General features: G+C 46.0%; 2 protein-coding genes across 3 annotated transcripts in view; one reads left to right on the top strand and one right to left on the bottom strand.

Annotated features, from left to right (window-relative positions):
* The window catches only part of LOC309482889 (uncharacterized protein), a 201252-nt gene that overhangs the window by 41100 nt on the left and 139664 nt on the right, over positions 1-20488 (bottom strand). The gene's annotated exons all lie outside the window — the stretch shown is intronic.
* The window catches only part of LOC309482910 (uncharacterized protein), a 402133-nt gene that overhangs the window by 263957 nt on the left and 117688 nt on the right, over positions 1-20488 (top strand). Inside the window, exon 2 of one of the 2 annotated variants that reach the window (XM_082148512.1) lies at positions 17942-18873. In XM_082148512.1, coding sequence (XP_082004638.1) covers positions 17942-18056 — 115 coding nt within the window. In that variant the 3' untranslated portion in view covers positions 18057-18873. Of the gene's footprint in view, positions 1-16933; positions 18874-20488 lie in introns of those variants that run through there. The other variant, XM_082148511.1, reaches the window with a different exon arrangement.

The raw sequence follows: 20488 nt of genomic DNA, 5'->3' as shown, positions 1-20488 counted from the left end.
ATCACACACTAGATTATCTTCGGACAAATGCTTGTACTGTTAAGTATACTGTGAAAAACGGTTCTTATGAATTTCTTAAACAACTTCCTGATGAATTTATTTAAAAATTCTGCAGTTTGTTCTCAAATAAAAAGAACATGTTAAATTACACTGTGTTCATTGTTGTTTAACCAAACTTTAATGTTTTCTGAAAATACATGTCTTTCCTATTAGCCCACGTCCAAATAACAATATAATACAATACAATATTTTTTTTCAGGGAAGGCATAAACCAACCATAGGGGTACACTGTAATACTGGTCACTTCTTTTCTACACTACTGTACATCTGGAGTGAAGCTATATTGTCATTTAGTTGCTCAAATGCTCAATACTAGTACCTAGCAGTGGTAATAGTAGTGGGTTGGTGTTTGTATATCAGTTCTAACACAGCTATTATGAGGTATCACTATATGTCATCATTCTGTTTTCTTTAGATTAGAAGATGATATGATATCAAGGGGAATGTCTATACTTAAAAATCCTGGGTGTTGTGACACTGTTTTCGCTTTTAGATCAACAAATAATAACCCAAAATGATTGTCAAGTCAAGTCAAGTCAAGTCAAGTATATTTGTATAGTGCTTTTCACAATACAGATTGTATCAAAGCAGCTTCACAGTATTAAATTAAAATAATACAACAAGGTTTGTTTCAATTGGAATTTATTGATTGATAAAATTAAATTAAATATCCCCAAAATATCCCCAACTGAGCAAGCCAAAGGCAACAGTGGCAAGGAACCGAAAAACTCCATCAAGTGACCTAATGGTGTCATAAAACTCCATCAGGTGACCTAATGGAGAAAAAAAAAAACCTTGGGAGAACCCAGGCTCAGTCATTTATGAGCTAGAGGCCAGATTGTAGTTTGAACTGTAAGATTAAAAATATTATATGAATGCCTGGCTGAAGAGATGCGACTTTAATCTAGTTTTAAACTGGGAGAGCGAGTCTGAGCAACGAACAGTATCAGGAAGACTATTCCAGAGATTTGGAGTCAAATGTGAAAATGCTCTCCCTCCTTTGGTGGTTCTGGATATCCTAGGTATGACCAAAAGCCTTGAATTTAGTGATCCTAAAAAGCGCGATGGATTATAGGGCGATAGAAGATATGTTAAATTGACAATTATATGATCATATTTTCTTGATCTAGTAAGAACTCTAGCGGCGGCATTTTGGACTAACTGTAGCTTGTTTATTGAGGATGCAGGACAACCAGCTAATAAAGCATTACAGTAATCTAGTCTCGAGGTCATGAATGCATGAACTAACTTTTCTGCATCAGAAACTGATAGCATATTACGTAGCTTAGCAATGTTTCTAAGGTGGAAAAAGGCTGTTTTTGTAACATATGAAATATGATTTTCAAAAGACAGGTTGCAATCGAGTATAACACCCAGGTCTTTTACTGTAGAGGATAAAGTAACAGGACATCCTATGATGTTAAAGTTGTATTGTGCGAGGTTTTGTGGGCTGTTTTTTGAACCGATAAGTATTACCTCTGTCTTGTCTGGATTTAATAAAAGAAAATTACGCGTCATCCAATCTTTTATATCTTTAACACACTCTGTCAATTTGGAAAATTTAGCATTTTCATCCGGCCGTGATGAAATATATATTTGAGTGTCGTCAGCATAACAATGGAAACTAATTCCATGTTTCCTTATAATATTTCCAAGTGGCATCATATATATTGAGAATAACAGAGGGCCTAACACAGATCCCTGCGGCACTCCATAGTTTACTGGAGTTATGATCGATTTTTCTCCATTTAAATAGACAAAATGGTAGCGTCAGATAGGTATGATTTGAACCAGCTTAATGCTTGTCCTTGAACACCAGTATAATTTTGTAGTCGATCTAAGAGTATTGTGTGATCTATAGTATCGAACGCAGCACTAAGATCAAGTAAAACTAGTATTGAGATACAGCCTTGGTCAGAAGCTAAAAGTAAATCATTTGTGATTTTAACGAGCGCCGTTTCAGTGCTATGGTGCGGTCTGAATCCAGACTGAAACTTTTCATAGATATCATTTTGTTGCAAGAAAGAGCCCAGTTGAGCGGACACCACTTTTTCTAATATTTTAGACATAAATGGAAGATTTGAAATGGGTCTATAATTTGCTAGGTTATTATGATCTAATTGTGGTTTCTTAATGAGAGGTTTTATAACTGCCAGTTTAAATGTTCTTGGAACATGACCTAAAGATAAAGATGAGTTAATAATATTGAGGAGAGGCTCTTCCACTACGGCTAACACTTCTTTCAGTAGTTTAGTTTGTAATGGGAGATTTTTGATTTTCATTACTTACTTTGATTTTCATTAACATACACTAGATTGACTTCTATGTGTGCTGCTGACTATGTGATATAATGATTGATGTGAAACGCCTGCGAAGCAGGAGAAAGAGGGGTAGAGCTTTGAAGGCTGAAGCCCTGACCCCTAAGGTCAGAGGGTGTCCAATTTAGGACTTGCAGGCTGTAAGTAAGCTAAACTAAAGTTCAGTGTATAATAGGATCACTGGTGGTGTCTTATCCATCTATGGAGTTTAAAGAACCTTGGAAGATAACAATAACAGAGTATAAAGACTGGCCTGCCCCTCTCTCCTGGTCGCACTTGTTCCACAGACTGTACTTGTGACTTCTGTGTGGCAACTGGGCCTTCTTGCAAGAATAAATTACTTTTTAACCCTCTGAGGTCTGAGCTGTTTTCTGGGCCCTGGAGGTGGTCTGACATGCTCTGACATTTGTGTTTTTTTCTGTTACTAGTGACATTTTCATGGCTAAAGTCTAATTACACTGTATTCAGCACAAACTCTGCTACAATAATATATCAGCAGCATGTATGTAAAAGTTTGTAGTTTTGAGATAATGACATTTATGCGTGGTTTGTGAAAATACAAAAAAAAAATCTCACTGAAATAAGGCCATGAAACCCATACTGATTATTTCTTCACAAGACTTTTGAAAATTGTATGACATAGCCTAGAATATTTGCTCCAAAACTATGTGCAAATCACCCTGACTGCTCATTCAGATAAGACAATATATTGATTTAAAATTTCTAAGACGTGTTTTGTGTGACAAAGCCATATGCGAAGAGGCGTGATCATCTCATGAATGTGTAAGCTTTTCACACCTGAGAAAGACAAAGACACTCCCCTAACTGCCCTATTAGGAGCGATCAGGCCCTGTCATTCAGAGCAACCTTGCACAAAGAATGAGGAGATTTAAAAAAGAATGGCTTTTAGATTGTTTGGATTTATTTACAACACAACACAATCCAAAAATACAAATGACAAAAGAGCAAACAATGAAAACAATGATCCAAAGACAGAGACCTTTGTGCCATTCCTAAAAACATTGTACATACCTTTCATTTCCAAGGTGTTTGATTTTCACTTTACCATGTTCATGTACAGAGACTCATGTGAATGTTGAAGTCAGCAGGACTCAGTTGCATCTGGTCCCTGAAAGAAAAAAAAAAAGAAACAACTGTGAACATACTGATATCAAGAGAAACTATAGGGCTGCACGATTTTGGGAATAGATTTTAGATTTTTCTGGTTAATTTCTTTTTAAAATTCACCGAATACACACACACACACACACACACACACACACACACGTTTCCAACAATATATAATGAACACCAGGTTTGTTGTGCCTTGTAGGCATAGGCTACGCAGTGCTGCATAAAATAATAATAACAATAAATTAAATCTTCCAAAAGATTTCAAGAACAACTACGCTAGAGAAAAATATATTGATTATCATATGTTACTTCAAATGTTTCCATTCGTTATGATGATATGAAATGAGATAATAGTAAAAACAAAGCCTAATGTTTGGTGCATTTTTCCTTTCAAACGCAATCGCGCTCCAAAATATGATACATTAAAACCCACAGCGCGCTCCAAAATATGATACTCAAACCCACAGCGCGCTCCAAAATATTAAACATTATGGTTATACATATCTATGTTTGAGCAGATATCCACAAACAGTATTTAACAGGAAACACGGGTCTAAATAGTATAATATTCACCATATATCTAGCAACAGTTCAACTGCAATGTGAAGTTTATGCAACAATACCATAAACTAACAAGTAAGAATTTCTTACCTTACATCTTTCTTGTCTTCAAATCGTGTTCTTCTTCTTAGGTAAATCCAATGTAAGCTCAGACGTGTCTTCCAAACTCGACGAAAAGCAGAGACTTGTGAAGTTTTTTTGGTGTTTTGTGTTTGAGGTAACGAGGGCGTTCGCGTTCCATGTGGAGATTTGCATGTGAATCTCTTTTGCGCGAGTGGGCGTGTCGAATTAAAAAGTAATTAGCAAGCGTTTGAGATACTGGACATCCTGTTGGTTTTATACAAATTACTTAACCAAAAAGTGCATTGATGATATCGTACTCTGTTACTAACGTAACCTCGGTTCTCTCTAGAAGAGGGAACGAGTACTGCGCAAGATATCTTACGCTAGGGGAAAATCCTTTTTCCGCGAGATATTGAAGCCAAAAATTATCCTTAATTTTGTAATAATGCAAAACGCGTTGCGGCAGCATGCAGACATAGGCGAGGCAGCTCGCGCGCCTATTGACTGCTCTGCGGCAACTGCAGCAGCCTATCGAGCGAGGCCTGGCGTGACGCCAGACCCAATGAGGGTGCTTCGCACCCGCTGCGTCACGTCCCGCCGAAATGGGCGTGGTCTAGGCCTATAAATACCGCTCGCAGGCAGCTATTATCTGTTTTTTCATTATCGAAGCAACCAGAGCGTGCGCATGCACGGCAAGATACGCAGTACTCGTTCCCTCTTCTAGAGAGAACCGAGGTTACGTTAGTAACCGAGTACGTTCTCTTACGAGAGGTCTCTCGTACTGCGTAAGATATCTTACACTAGGGGACCCAATGCAAAACGCCGTGTATGCTGAGATCTGACACCAAAGACCCAAGGGCGAAAGCCCGGGGTTCATATAGTGCACAATCACCCAGGGAACTCACAGGGAGTCCGGGAAGAGGGAGGGGCGAAGCCGCACTCTTCCACATATGGCAGCGTCGCTTAGACGCGAATTTTCATCATACAAACAGGGCGGGGTACGGCCTGAACTGATGGGGAAATGTGGGTCTTACACAGTTTGCCCAGGCACATCTTGTGCTACTGCTTTTCACTGTCGATCATCGAGCTGTGCTCAGTAGACGCAGCATTCTGGAAGGGGTCCTGCCCTTATCCAACAGCTCTTGTAGGAAGGAAAGCACCTCCGTCACTCCACAGTCTGTGGGTGACACGCCACGGGCTGTGCACCAGCCCGAAAACACTGACCATTTCGAGGAGTAGAGCCGTCTCGTAGACGGAGCTCTAGCCTGCGTGATCGTGTTTAATACTCCCTTAGGGAGTTCAACATGTACCCGTTGATGGCCCAGACATGAAGGGACCACAATTCCGGGTGAGGATGCCAGATCGAGCCGTGGGCCTGAGAGAGGAGGTCTCTCCTCACTGGCACTGGCCACGGGGCAGTGCTCGCTAACTGCATCACAACTGGGAACCAAGGTTGGTTTTCCCAGAACGGTGCTACAAGCAGTACTGAGCATCCTTCTTCCCTGATCCGCTCTATCACCTGAGGCAGGAGAGAGACGGGGGGAAAAGCATAGAGCGGGTGGCGGGGCCATACATGAGCCAGCGCGTCCCTGCTCTTGGAGAAAAATTCCGGACAGTGAGCGTTTTCTTGAGACGCGAACAGGTCTACTTCCGCTCTGCCGAATTTCTTCCACAGCAGTTGGACTGCTGTGGGTGTAGAGACCATTCGCCTGCCGGAACATTGTTCCTGGACAGTCTGTCTGGTCCTATATTTAGGAGCCCTGGCACGTGCGCTGCTCTGAGCGAGCGCAGGTTGCGCTGAGCCCATACCAGGAGGCGTTCTGCTAGCCTGTACAGGCTCCTGGACCTGAGGCCGCCCTGGCGATTTATGTAGGACACCACAGACATGTTGTCCGAGCGGACCAGGACGTGGCGTCCTTTTATTTGGGGACAAAAACGCGTCAGCGCGTTGTCTACTGCCAGCATTTCGAGGCAGTTTATGTGCAGGAGCTTCTCCCGTTCTGACCACTGGCCGAAGAATGGTCTGCCCTCGAGCAGCGCTCCCCATCCCGAGGTGGATGCATCCGTGGACACCACTCTCACCCTCGAGGAAGTCCCCAGGCTTACACCTGATTGGTACCAGTCGTCCGCTCTCCAAGGTTTCAGAGCTGTGACGCACTTCTGATTGACCTTGAGGCGAAGCAGACCGGATGCTTGGCGTGGCGTGGCTCTGCACGAGCCGCAGGAAGGCATCTTGAAAAAGACGCTAGCTCTTTTAGCCGCCGCGACACACACACACACACACACACAGAGTACAGAGTAATCAAAGGATATAAGCGCCGGAAAGCGCAGCAGGAAGGCAAGGAAGGCGGCGCGGCCAGCGACTTCAGTGACTCGTCCCGCTGAAGGTGCTCTCTCTCAGACGGCGCGGCTTCTTCTCCAGCTCCAGCGATGCGTGTGCTTCGCTTGAAGGATGAAAAATCAGATAATAGCTGCCTGCGAGCGGTATTTATAGGCCTAGACCACGCCCGTTTCGGCGGGACGTGACGCAGCGGGCGCGAAGCACCCTCATTGGGTCTGGCGTCACGCCAGGCCTCGCTCGATAGGCTGCTGCAGTTGCCGCAGAGCAGCCAATAGGCGCGCGAGCTGCCTCGCCTATGTCTGCATGCTGCCGCAACGCGTTTTGCATTATTACAAAATTAAGGATAATTTTTGGCTTCAATATCTCGCGGAAAAAGGATTTTCCCCTAGCGTAACATATCTTACGCAGTACGAGAGACCTCTCGTAAGAGAACTATTGTGTTTTAAACAGTCAATCAAATTACCAACAGCAATTTAAAAAGAAAACAAATGTCCAAAAACAAACTTGTTGCCAGAACAATAAAAACAAAGATGAACCAAAAGATATATAAATGACATTTTTAATAAAATAAGCTTCTTGACAAGTCTTTTCTCTCAGGGGTGATGAACTGAGAAATCAAAATTTCCTTGAGCTTTTGACATATAAGAGATCATCATACTATAATAATATCCTGTAAGTTTCAGAACTGAAAACTACCTTGTTAGTCCAATAAAAGCTTTTATAGACATCAGGCTCAGCAAACGACTCGTTTTTCAAAGTGGGGAACTATGACGTCAAAGAGGATAAAACACCGCCTCCACAAAAGAAGATCAACACCTACTTCAACACGGTTTAGCCCCGCCCACCGATTCGCCCAAACATGCTAAATAACATAGGACGATATGATAATTGCTAAACCGGATCGAACTACTTCCAAGCAATAAACATGCTGTTTACTAAATATTGTGCAGTGCCTGTTTGTGGAAGAAGACAGTCTGCATAAGCTTCCTTCGGATTCCAGCATGGTTAAACTTTATTAAATCAGTCAATCACAATTTCCCGGCACGGATCTGCCAGCAACATGTAAGTAACCATGTGTATTCTAATGCCTGATCTGCGATCAGTGATTTCTGTGTAATTATTAAAGTTCAGATATTTCTCTTAAAATCGTTCAATACTGTTTATGCATCAGTGACTAAACGATCAACTTCACATAATTTCTCGTAGTATTATGAAAATAATCTTTTTAAAACTGTTATTAAATTATATACAGAAAGCGATCAAAGAACGATCCCTTTCCAATCGCCCAAGCTGTCAATCAAACAGCACAGCGCGAGCGCTTATCTGGACACTTACCAAACTCGTGATGAAATAATGACACTGTTACACTACACAACGAAGCTCTTACTGTGTATTCACATCGTGTTTGCATTGTGATTTGGTGTAAGCATTTGTGAGAGTGCAAAAATTGCGTTGCAATGATAAGATCTTTATTCACGCGATCAACAGACTGTCTGTCATCTGCTCAGTCAGTGCTCATCATGCTGCAACCTTTCATGTGATGAAATAGATTTAAATATAATGCTTTAAACGATACTTTTCACGATTTGTTCATCTCGATAGCTGTAATAGTAAAAACGTAGTAAAAGTTTTCGAGAGAGTTCATGTAATACTAGCTATTTCATATGCAAGCATGTCAGCCAATCACAACAGTGGGCGTTTGCACTGTGGTCTCACAGCAGACACGCCCCTTAAAACAGAGCATTCAAATCTGAGGCTGAAATCATACTAACATTATAAGGGCACCCCAGGCAACATTATAAAATAATTAATCCAGTTCATGACCCCTTTAAATGTATTTGAAAACGAAATAAAGCAATGCCAACTTATCCATTATAGAGTACTCTGTCTGTCCACACGCCGCGGTTCAGCCGCGCGTGACAAACGCTGCTAGTGTGAAATAGTGATGGGAAGTCCGGTTCTTTTCCGCGAACCGGTTCTTTCGGACAGTTCGTTTCAATGAACCGGTTCAAAAAAACGGTTCACCAGTTCTTTTACGTCATCACGTAATGACGTCAATTCTATCATCCCGGCGGATAAAAATACATTCAAATAAAGGCATTTGTAATCATAACTTTAGTTAAATAATAGTACTCATCGTCATAATCATCTTGGATAGGTTTCTTACATTTACGTTTTGAAAATGAACCCTGTAGTAATAATAATAATAATAATATATTTTATTTGTAAAGCACTTTTCATAGTTAAAAACAATCCCAAAGTGCTACAGAGTATAAACAAAGTTAAAAACCGGGAAGAGTACAATAAAGTAAAAAGTTAGCAAAGAGTAGAAAATGCTTGCTTAAAAAGGTAGGTTTTTAGTCCTTTCTTAAAAGAGTCTATGGCTTGAGGAGCCCTTAGGTTTTCTGGAAGGGAATTCCAAAGATGCGGTGCGGCTGAGCAGAAGGCTCGATCCCCCATAGTGCGGAGCTTAGTTCTAGGTGGTTGAAGAAGGGCTTTGTTTCCAGAGCGGAGGTTGCGTGAAGAGTTTTGTTTTGTGAGTAGTTCCTTTAAATACGGGGGTGCGTTGCCGTGAATGCATTGATGGGTAAGTAGGATGATTTTATAGTTAATCCGGTATGAAACAGGAAGCCAGTGGAGTGAGTGAAGGATGGGAGTGATATGGTCATATTTCCTTATCCTCATTAGGATCCTTGCAGCATTGTTCTGAATGTTTTGTAGTTTTTGAAGGCTTTTTCCCGGAATCCCAAAGAGGAGAGCGTTGCTGTAGTCCAGCCTCGAGGATACAAAAGCATGTACAAGTTTTTCAGCATCTGACAGACCAAGTGTGGGACGGAGTTTAGCAATGTTCCTTAGGTGATAGAAGGAGGTCTTACACAGAAGTTTTATATGGGCGTCGAATGTGAGTTGAGCATCAAATCTTACGCCCAGGTTGGTGACTGTCGATGATAGTGGTATGTTTTGACCAGAGAAAGAGATGTGGGTTATGGGTGATGACTGGACCTGGTGTGATGTACCAACTAAAATAGCTTCCGTTTTGGAGCCATTAAGCTGTAGGAAGTTTGCCTTCATCCATGCCTCAATCTCCTCAAGGCAGGAGCTCAATGATGACAGAGTGGCTGAAGATGGGATGAGGTTGGTTTTTATATACAGCTGAGTGTCATCGGCATAGCAGTGAAATGATATTCCATGTCTGTTGATTATGTGGCCAAGGGGAAGAGTATAGATGATGAATAGAATCGGGCCAAGAACCGACCCTTGAGGGACACCGCATGTGACTGTATGCGTCTGAGACTTTACACCTCCCAGAGAGACATACTCTGATCTTCCAGACAGGTAGGACTGGAACCAACTCAAAGAAGTGTCAGAGAGTCGAATAGTATGATGGAGGCGCTGAAGGAGGATATTGTGATCAACCGTATCAAAAGCTGCAGATAGATCCAGTAGGATGAGGAGTGATGGTGTGCCAGAGTCAGCCGCCATCAACAGGTCATTTGTGACCCTGATCAGGGCTGTTTCGGAACTGTGAGCGGAACGGAAACCGGACTGAAATTTTTCAAAAAGGGAATTTGAATTTAGATGATCCTGAAGATGGGCAGCAACAACTTTTTCTAGAACTTTGGACAAGAATGGAAGGTTAGAAATAGGCCTGTAGTTTGCAAGAACTTCAGGGTCGGAAGTGGGTTTTTTTTAGAATGGGTTTGATAACAGCAGTTTTAAGAGCAGATGGAACATGACCAGTGCGTAGAGAAAGGTTGATAACTTTGGTTATTAGGGGACTAAGAGAACTGATGTGTGTTTTCACCAGGACTGTGGGAAAAGGGTCCAGCGTACAGGTGGTAGCTTTCATCCTGCCGATGATGTCCTCAACTTGTTGCTTAGAGACTTCAGAAAAACAACAGAGAGGCTGGAAAGTCCCAAGCTGTGGGTCGGCAGTAGGGACAGATAGAGCAGGGGTGCTGGAGAGGACAGAGCGGATGGTCTCAACTTTTTTCCTGAAGAAAGTGATGAAACTGTTGCATTTCTCTTCTGATGTGTCATTGTGTGAAATAATTTGTGGCTTGGTGAGATGGTTTATGGTAAAGAAGAGCTGCTTAGAGTTTCCCTGATTTTTACTGATGATGTTTGAGTAGAACTGTGTCCTTGCTTTTTTTAGTGACATTGAGTAGGCCTTTTGATGTTCTTGATAGGCTATTTTGTGCACAGTAAGTCCAGTTTTTGAAACACGCCGCTCAAGTACACGCCCTGCTGTTTTCATTCTCCGTAGTTCTGGGGTGAACCAGGGAGATGTACATGAAAAAGTAACTGTTCGTGTTTTTACAGGTGCGTGGAGGTCCAAAACACTGCTCAGGGTGCTGTTATAAAAATCCACTGATTCATTTACTGATGTAAAAGTAGCTGATGGGATTTTCAGGAGGTCCAAAGCCAAAGTGTCTGGATTTATATTTTTTATGTTTCTGAAATGGATTTGGCGTTTTGGTTTGATGTAATGAGAAAAGTTTGCCTCCATTGAGATGATTTTGTGATCGGACACTCCGAGATCGTATACCAGCAGATTTTCAATGGGAGCAGAGTCAGTAATGACCAGATCAAGTGTATGTCCTCTGTTGTGTGTTGGGACGTCAACATGCTGTTTGAGATTTAGAACGTCCAATAGCTGTAAGAAATCAACTGCTGGATGACAGAAGGGGGTGTCAACATGAATGTTAAAATCTCCAAGTATAACGATGTTTGCAGATGTGGTACAGAGTGAAGTGAGAAATTCATTTATCTCTGAGATAAAGGCTGGATTTTGCTTCGGAGGCCGGTAAATGAGAAGGATAGTCATAGTGAAAGGTGGTTTACATCTGAAAGCAAGGCATTCAAAACTGTACAGTTCAGGCAGAGACAGCGGGGTGAGTTTTAAGTCACTGCGGTGTAGTATTGCTAGGCCACCACCGCGACCGGAGTGGCGGGCTTTCTCCAAGTATTGATAACCAGGAGGACATGCTTCATTTAATGCAAAAAATCCCTCTGGCTGATGCCAGGTCTCAGTAAGACACATGATATCAATATTCCTGTCCAATATGTGGCTGTGTATAAGACAAGATTTATTTGTGAGGGACTGTGTGTTAAACAGTTCTATTTTGATGTTAGATGGAGTGGTGTACTGTAGAGAACGAAGTACACTGAAATCCACTCCACGTTTTATGTTCCGCTCCATGGTGACGGGTCTTATGCAAGTAGACTTCCCAACGCTATTTATTCCAAGTAGAGAGGCGTTCTGATGACGTAGATGACGTGCGACAATGCGCTCGGTTGACCAGAGAGATGGAATGGAGTCACTTGACTGGGAGAAAACAATTTTCTATGGCAGCTTCTATGGATGTAGCGGGGTCGGCTTTGAAGTTTAAGTTGTTTAATGGCTGAGATATATGTTGGACTGCTGTTATGCCTTAAATTAAGCAGTTGCGGGATGGAGTACTTTAGCATCATGTCGCTACAGAGTGGATCCGAAGATTATCCAGCCGGCTGGCAAGTGGCTGCTCGCTAAGCCGGGGAGATGTTACCTTGTCCGGCGATGGCTAACTTGGCAGTGAAGTGTTGTCCGTTTTAGACGATCGTCCGTTTAGACAATCTTGATGCTGGTGTCGATGAGTGATATCAAGACCACAAGGCCAGTAAAACAGTAGTAAAATCTCTGATGCAACAGCTCAGGAACTGGCCGGCATTTTACAAAGGAGATTGCCAGCAACAACAGGTATGATAAAAATAAATAAAATTATACACAAAAGACGTTTTCTTAAGGGAGAAGCGGCAACAGACAGTGCCAGCGTCCTCTCGCCTCCTACAACTCCAGTTGTAGTAGTAGGCCTAAGGCGATGCGCAAACGCGGATGTTTTACATGTCTTGAAGTGAATAAACTGGTCTTCATCATTTTTATTTTATTTGTAATTAAATAAACTTACATTTCGCCGAATTCGGCCCCTCATTCAAGTCCTTGGTTCACCCGTGCTCATGTGTAACCGGGTGGTCAGGAAAAAGAAACACACACGCAACAGATTAACTTATTTGTATAGGGGTTCTCTTACGAGAGGTCTCTCGTACTGCGTAAGATATCTTACGCTAGGGGAAAATCCTTTTCCGCGAGATATTGAAGCCAAAAATTATCCTTAATTTTGTAATAATGCAAAACGCGTTGCAGCAGCAATGCAGACATAGGCGAGACAGCTCGCGCGCCTATTGGCTGCTCTGCGGCAACTGCAGCAGCCTATCGAGCGAGGCCTGGCGTGACGCCAGACCCAATCAGGGCACTTCGCGCCCGCTGCGTCACGTCCCGCCGAAATGGGCGTGGTCTAGGCCTATAAATATCGCTCGCAGGCAGCTATTATCTGATTTTTCATCCTTCAAGCGAAGCACACGCATCGCTGGAGCTGGATTAGAAGCCGCGCCGTCGAGAGAGAGCACCTTCAGCGGGACGAGTCACTGAAGTCGCTGGCCGCGCCGCCTTCCTGCCTTCCTGCTGCGCTTTCCGGCGCTTATATCCTTCTCTTTTATTTGCACTGTATTTCTGTGTGTGTGTGTCGCCGCCGCGACACACATTTCTAAAAGAGCTAGCGTCTTTTTAAAGATGCCTTCCTGCGGCTCGTGCAGAGCCACACTCAGCGACGGGGACCGCCACGTGATCTGCGTTTCCTGCCTGGGTGAGGAACATGCAGCTCTCGCGCTCGCTGACGGCGGATGCCCTCACTGCGAGCTGATGGCAATGGCGACTCTGAGGACTCGCCTAGCCGTCTTCACCGAGACTGCTCCCCCGCCCGCCGCGGCGTCGCGCCGTAAAAAGCGCCGTGCCCAGCGGGCCCCGGAACCCTCCCTCAGCCGCCAAAGCTCGCCGGTTCGCCCGCTTGCTTCCCCGGCTTCTTCTGTTTCGCTTCCTGACGGACAGCGGCCGCCGTCTGCCGCCGCTTCCGTTGATATCGCGGATGAGGAAGCCCTGCTGGGAGAGGATGATTCCTGCTCTATCCTGGCGTCAGGCAGTGAGGATTGGGCGGGCTCTGAGGACCCCGCGCCCCCTGCCCGCACTTCGTCAGGCAAGAGAGCTTCTATTGAGACGGAACTCATGCGAGTACTCGCACAGGCCGCGGCGAGCCTCGGCCTCGAGTGGTCTTCGCCTGAGCAGCCCGCTCACAACCGGCTGGATGGATTTTTCCTGCCTGGGGAGCACGCTTCGCCTGTGTCCAGACCGGCGCCTTTTCTTCCTGAGTTACACGAAGAAGTCGCCAAGTCCTGGAGCGCCCCCTATTCTGCTAGAGTGCGTCCTGCTGTTTCTTTGGCATTCTCCGCCGTTGACGATGCCAAGAACAGAGGATACCTCTCGCTGCCGCCGGTTGAAGAGGCGATAGCGGCCCACTTATGCCCGCCCTCCGCTGGACGGCGCGCTAAGCCGGCCCTACCCTCTAAAGCTTGCCGCACGACGTCGAGCTTGCTCCACCGCGCTTTCTCCGCCGCCGGGCAAGCTGCGTCAGCGTTGCACACCATGGCAACGCTCCAGATCTTCCAGGCCGATCTCCTCCGTAAGCTGGATGAGGAAGGACCTGACGCGATCTGTGTGCCGGACTTAAGGAGTGCCACGGACCTCGCTCTTCGTGCTACTAAGTCCGCAGCGCAAGCCATTGGACGGACTATGGCTTCTCTCACCGTATCTGAGAGACATCTCTGGCTGACGCTCTCGGAAATGGCCGAGTCTGAACGCACCGCGTTCCTCGACGCCCCGCTTTCCGGCACAGGCCTCTTTGGATCCTCCGTCAAAGATTTCGCGGAGAGATTCGCAGAGGTACAGAAAGCGTCTCAGGCCATGAAGCACTTCCTCCCGAAGCGCTCCAGCTCTGCAGCAGGCCGTGCGAAACCGTCTGCTCAGAGCTCACAGCCACAGTCCACTGCCTCCACTTCACAACGCCGCCAGGCCAGAAGCGCGAGACCGCGCTCCCGCTCATCCGGTCGCCGCCCCGCAGGACGCGGCTCGCGACCTAGGATCACGGTGAAGCCCGAGGCCCCGAAGTCGTCCTAGCATAGCTAGGAAAACGACGGTGTTCCAGTCCCGCTGCGGCCGGACTCACACCAAAGCTATTCGCTCGTCCAGTTCCAGAAAATGTGACTGTTCCAGTGTTTTCTGCAGCCAACAAGTCGGTTCTGTCACCCGCTTGCCTGCACACAAATGCCGTTTTCACGGCTACCCAGATAAATCCCCAAAAGAGTGTATTTTCTGGTGTCCCGGCCACGGCCGATGGTGTTTCGTGTGTAGTAAGAATGCCCACTGCCCAGTGCCCATCCCTACACATAAGCACAGCCCGTCACACAGGGCTCGCGCACATAAAACCGACTCAGATCGGTTGCGCTTCAAACATGGTGAACGTGCCCACTACCCAGTGCCCACTAACACCACGTTATGCATGTCTCACGGTTTCTGTAAAAACGAAACCAACGTGCACTCGCTTCACGCAAGCGAACGATGCTTCCGGTGTGATAAATGTGCCCGCTGTCCCGCGCCCACATCCACACATAGACATGACAGTTCCCACGGGAACCGCCCAGCCCTCCCCCTCGCGGTTAACCACCGTAGAGGAGTCGAGCGCGGGCAATCTGCCCGCTGTCATCAGCGCGCCCCATGCCTCAAATGTCACGAGCGACACGCTTGTGTTACAGCACACCGAAGCTTCTCCATCGCTGAGCGAGCGGAGCGCGCTTCGTATTCGACCCCTAGCTATCCATGCAGACGCATGGGCAAAGCTACCCGGGGTTTCGAAGTGGGTGCTGAACATTATAGAAAGAGGCTATTCGCTGCAGTTTCGCCGACGCCCTCGCCGCTATGTGGCGCGCGTCGAGACCACGGTAAAAACAGAAGTAGCACATCTACTTCGAGCCGAAGTGACGAAACTATTGAGCAAAGGGGCCATAGAACCTCTCTCTCAAGATCAGAGCGAGGGAGGGCTATACAGCAGATACTTCCTGGTACCGAAAAAAGACGGGGGTCTCAGACCCATACTAGATCTAAGGCAGCTGAACAAAGTGCTTGTGAAGCGACAGTTCAGGATGCTCACGACCAGGCAAATCCTTGTGCAGATTCGCCAAGGAGATTGGTTTGTGTCAATAGATCTGAAAGACGCGTATTTTCAAATACAGATAGCGTCACGTCACAGGCGATATTTGAGATTCGCCTTCGAGGGCCAGGCATATCAGTACACAGTCCTGCCGTTCGGTTTGTCCCTAGCACCCCGTACATTTACGAAGTGCATGGACGCGGCGCTCGCACCCCTCAGAATGAGAGGCATGCGAGTGCTGAACTATTTGGACGATTGGCTGATTCTAGCGCAATCTCGCGCAGTGCTCATAGAACACACGACCATTTTACTCGATCACCTCGAGGATTTGGGTCTGAGTGTCAATTGGGCGAAGAGCTCCCTGTCACCCAGCCAGAAAATATCTTTCCTGGGCACAGAACTGGACTCACTATCCATGATAGCGCGACTATCACAACAGCGCGCGGTAGACATTCGACGCACAGCGAACTCTTTTCGCTGCGGCGCGTCTGTCCCGCTCAAAAGATTTCAGAAGATGCTAGGTCTCATGGCCTCAGCATCGTCAGTGCTCCAGCTGGGTCTGCTACGCATGCGCCCGCTGCAGTTTTGGCTGAAAGCGCGAGTCCCACGCGAAGCGTGGGCACCCGGTTTGCTTCGCCTCAGGGTCAATCAGAAATGCGTTACAGCTCTGAAACCCTGGAAAGCGAACGACTGGTACCAATCAGGTGTAAGCCTGGGGACTTCCTCGAGGGTGAAAGTGGTGTCCACGGACGCGTCCACCTCGGGATGGGGAGCGCTGCTCGAGGGCAGACCGTTCTTCGGCCAGTGGTCAGAACGGGAGAAGCTCCTGCACATAAACTGCCTCGAAATGCTGGCAGTAGACAACGCGCTGACGCGTTTTTGTCCCCAAATAAAAGGTCACCACGTCTTGGTCCGTTCGGACAACATGTCTGTGGTGTCCTACATAAATCGCCAGGGCGGCATCAGATCCGAGAAACTGTACAGGCTGGCAGAACGCCTCCTGGTATGGGCTCAGTGCAACCTGCGCTCGCTCAGAGCAGCGCACGTGCCAGGGATCATGAATATAGGACCAGACAGACTGTCCAGGAACAATGTTCCGGCAGGCGAATGGTCCCTACACCCACAGACAGTCCAACTGCTGTGGAAGAAATTCGGCAGAGCGAAAGTGGACCTGTTTGCGTCTCAAGAAAACGCTCACTGTCAAGAATTTTTCTCCAAGAGCAGGAGCGCGCTGTCCCATGTGTGGCCCCGCCGCCCGCTCTATGCTTTTCCCCCCGTCTCTCTCCTGCCTCAGGTTATAGAGCGGATCAGGGAAGAAGGATGCTCAGTACTGCTGGTAGCACCGTTCTGGAAAAACCAACCTTGGTTCCCAGCCGTGATGCAGTTAGCAAGTACTGCCCCGTGGCCAGTACCAGTGAGGAGAGATCTCCTCTCACAGGCCCGCGGCTCGATCTGGCATCCTCACCCGGAACTATGGTCCCTTCATGTCTGGGCCATCAACGGGTACATGTTGGACTCCCTAAAGGAGTATTAAACACGATCACGCAGGCTAGAGCTCCGTCTACAAGACGACTCTATTCTTCGAAATGGTCAGTGTTTTCGGGCTGGTGCACAGCCCGTGGTGTGTCACCCACAAACTGTGATGTGACGGAGGTGCTTTCCTTCCTACAAGAGCTGTTGGATGGGGGCAAGGCCCCCTCCACGCTCAAAGTTTATGTGGCGGCTATAGCAGCGTTCTCAGAAACAACGCTTGGTCAGTCAATAGGAAGGAACGATTTAGTCATCCGCTTCCTTAGAGGAGCTAAGAGACTGAATCCTCCCAGACCTCCCTCAGTCCCCGTATGGGACCTTTCTACGGTTCTGGAAGCCATGAAAGGTGCGCCATTTGAGCCTTTGCAGTCAATCGATTTGAAACACCTGTCTTTCAAAACTGTGTTTTTGCTGGCTCTCGCTTCAGTGAAGCGCATAGGGGATCTGCACGCGCTCTCTGTGAGCGCGGCGTGCATGGAGTTTGGGCCCAATGACTCAAAAGTTATACTCAAACCTAAGCACGGTTATGTTCCAAAATCCCTCAACACACCGTTTAGGGCGCAGATTATCTCTCTGTCAGCCCTACCGGTCCCTGATGAGGAAAGAGACGCGAGCCTCCTTTGCCCAGTCAGGGCATTACGAGCTTATGTGTCTCGCTCGTCTGTTTTCAGACAGACGGAACAGCTCTTTGTTTCGTTTAGCGGACGTTCTAAGGGACTAGCCGCGTCGAAACAGAGCCTATCCAGATGGATAGTTGATGCTATAGCGCTGGCATACGCCTCCAAGGGCATGCAGTGCCCTTTGGGTGTCAGAGCGCATTCCACGAGAGGCATGGCCTCTTCGTGGGCCTGGTCAAGTGGGATTGCCTTGCAAGATATTTGTATGGCGGCAGGCTGGGCCTCCCCGTCTACATTTATAAGGTTTTATAACCTAGAGGTTCCCGCCCTGCAGGCCAGGCTGCTGTCGGTCTAAACCACCAGTATTATCTGACCTGATGCGTTCAGCTCAGAATGCTGCGTTTGCTGAGCACAGCTCAATGTTCGACAGTTTAAAGCTGGGCAAACTGTGTAAGACCCACATTTTTTCCCATCAGTTCAGGCCGTACCCCGCCCTGTCTGTATGATGAAATTCGCGTCCCTTCGACGCTACTTTATGTGGAAAAGTGAGGCTGCACCCCTCCTTCTTCCCGGACTCTCTGTGAGTTCACTGAGTGATTGTGCACTATATGTACCCCGGGCTTTCGCCCTTGGGTCTTTGGTGTCAGATCTCAGCATGCACGGCGTTTTACATTGGGTCCCCTAGCGTAAGATATCTTACGCAGTACGAGAGACCTCTCGTAAGAGAACGTACTCGGTTACTAACGTAACCTCGGTTCTCTCTAGAAGAGGGAACGAGTACTGCGTATCTTGCCGTGCATGCACACGCTCTGGTTGCTTCGATGATGAAAAACCAGATAATAGCTGCCTGCGAGCGATATTTATAGGCCTAGACCACGCCCATTTCGGCGGGACGTGACGCAGCGGGCGCGAAGTGCCCTGATTGGGTCTGGCGTCACGCCAGGCCTCGCTCGATAGGCTGCTGCAGTTGCCGCAGAGCAGCCAATAGGCGCGCGAGCTGTCTCGCCTATGTCTGCATTGCTGCTGCAACGCGTTTTGCATTATTACAAAATTAAGGATAATTTTTGGCTTCAATATCTCGCGGAAAAGGATTTTCCCCTAGCGTAAGATATCTTACGCAGTACTCGTTCCCTCTTCTAGAGAGAACCGAGGTTACGTTAGTAACCGAGTACGTTTTATCTGACTGCTGTTTATTTCCTTTAAAGAAGTTACAGCGGTCGGCGGAAACACAGCTGAGCAAAAATAAATAAATGTCAAGAAAATAAGAAAAATTACTAAATACGAATTATTACTCAAAGAGTCGCACAGTGAAATGACACTGTAGACTTACAGAAAAAAATAATAATAATATGATGTTTCACCGGTTCCAATGTAACAAAAAAAACAAAAACAAAAAAACTTAGATTACCAACAGATGAACACTGGTTGGAAACCAGTACGGAACAAACACTCCCAAATAATTTACTTTGGAGTGAACACGAACAAAAATATATCCTGCTTGTTCAGGCTGTAGACAGTCCAAAAGAAAACTTAAATAAATCTCTTACACTTCACCAAAATCCCGAATCCTTATACAAAAATGGTCAAAAAAATGAGGTAATGACACAGTAAAGAATACGGTAGTGCTATGGTACAAAGAAGAGATAAAAGAAACACATTAATAAAGTCATCTCATCTTTGCTCTCACAATAACCACTTTTCTCACATGAACTCACATTGTTAAACATTAAAACAAGAGTTTTAGCAGCACTGATAACATTTGTACCATTCCAGATACTAACACAAGAATAGAAAAATACTGAACTTACACTGGAAATTTCCACTATCATCTGACACGAGGTTCACGTGAATCACACACGATCCGATCTCATCTACAAAGAATTCAAAAGTTTACACAAACAGGTCTCTGGTTCCCTCGGATATCAAAGAAAGGTTTTACAGTAATATTTACCCAGACAGACAGCATCACTTCATAATAAATCTTCCCGATGCCAACACAACGACATTGCACTCGGCTGCTACATCAGATTATCACGAAATGGCTGTTCCATTCAGTGTTGCCAACTATTTTCAAAGGAAAGTAGCTAACGCCTCCCCTAAAAGTCGCTAAATGTCGTTAGATGACGTCATACGTCAATTAGCATATTCATGACGTCATCGCGGCGTTTTGCGTTCTGCCTGCCTAATGTTTTTTCTCGTTAAAATCATGCTCACATACTGTGTTTTTATATAACATACTATAATATAATATAACATAATATAATATAGCCGAATTGCCAATAAAGCTGTTCTCATTTACTATATATTTTTTTGTCAGACAATAGAACGTAGCTGTTGAATGACTATTTTTTTATATGTGTAAAATAATCTGAATTGAGAGAGTTCGGGAACTGGGTGAACTAAAGCATTGTGATAATGAGTATTACAAGTGATAAGCACAAGTAATAAAATAAAATGGTCAAACTAAATTCTTTAAATATAAAACAAAAGATAAGTGATAAGTCCGTCCGTGGAAACAACACTGCTCATTCACGTCTGTTCCGTGCTGCTGCTCCTCTCTCAGCCATTCACTGAACAGGGTAGACGCAGAGAGAGGTGTGTGGTGGCAAAGAGAACGCAAACCTCGCGCTCGCAGGACTGTGCTGGCAACATTTGGAGGTTACTGAGGTTTGTCCAAAAAGTAGCTAGATTTGTCGCTAGTCGCTTTTTTGAAAAAATGTCGCTAAAGGGGTCTGAAAAGTCGCTAAAAATAGCGACAAAGGCGCTAAGTTGGCAACACTGGTTCCA

The sequence above is a fragment of the Leuciscus leuciscus genome, assembly GCF_965113295.1.
Source record: "Leuciscus leuciscus genome assembly, chromosome: 19".
NCBI classification, from domain to species: Eukaryota; Metazoa; Chordata; class Actinopteri; order Cypriniformes; family Leuciscidae; genus Leuciscus; species Leuciscus leuciscus.
The sequence above is the reverse complement of the archived record's forward strand: the minus strand, read 5'-3'. Positions and strand labels throughout refer to the sequence as shown.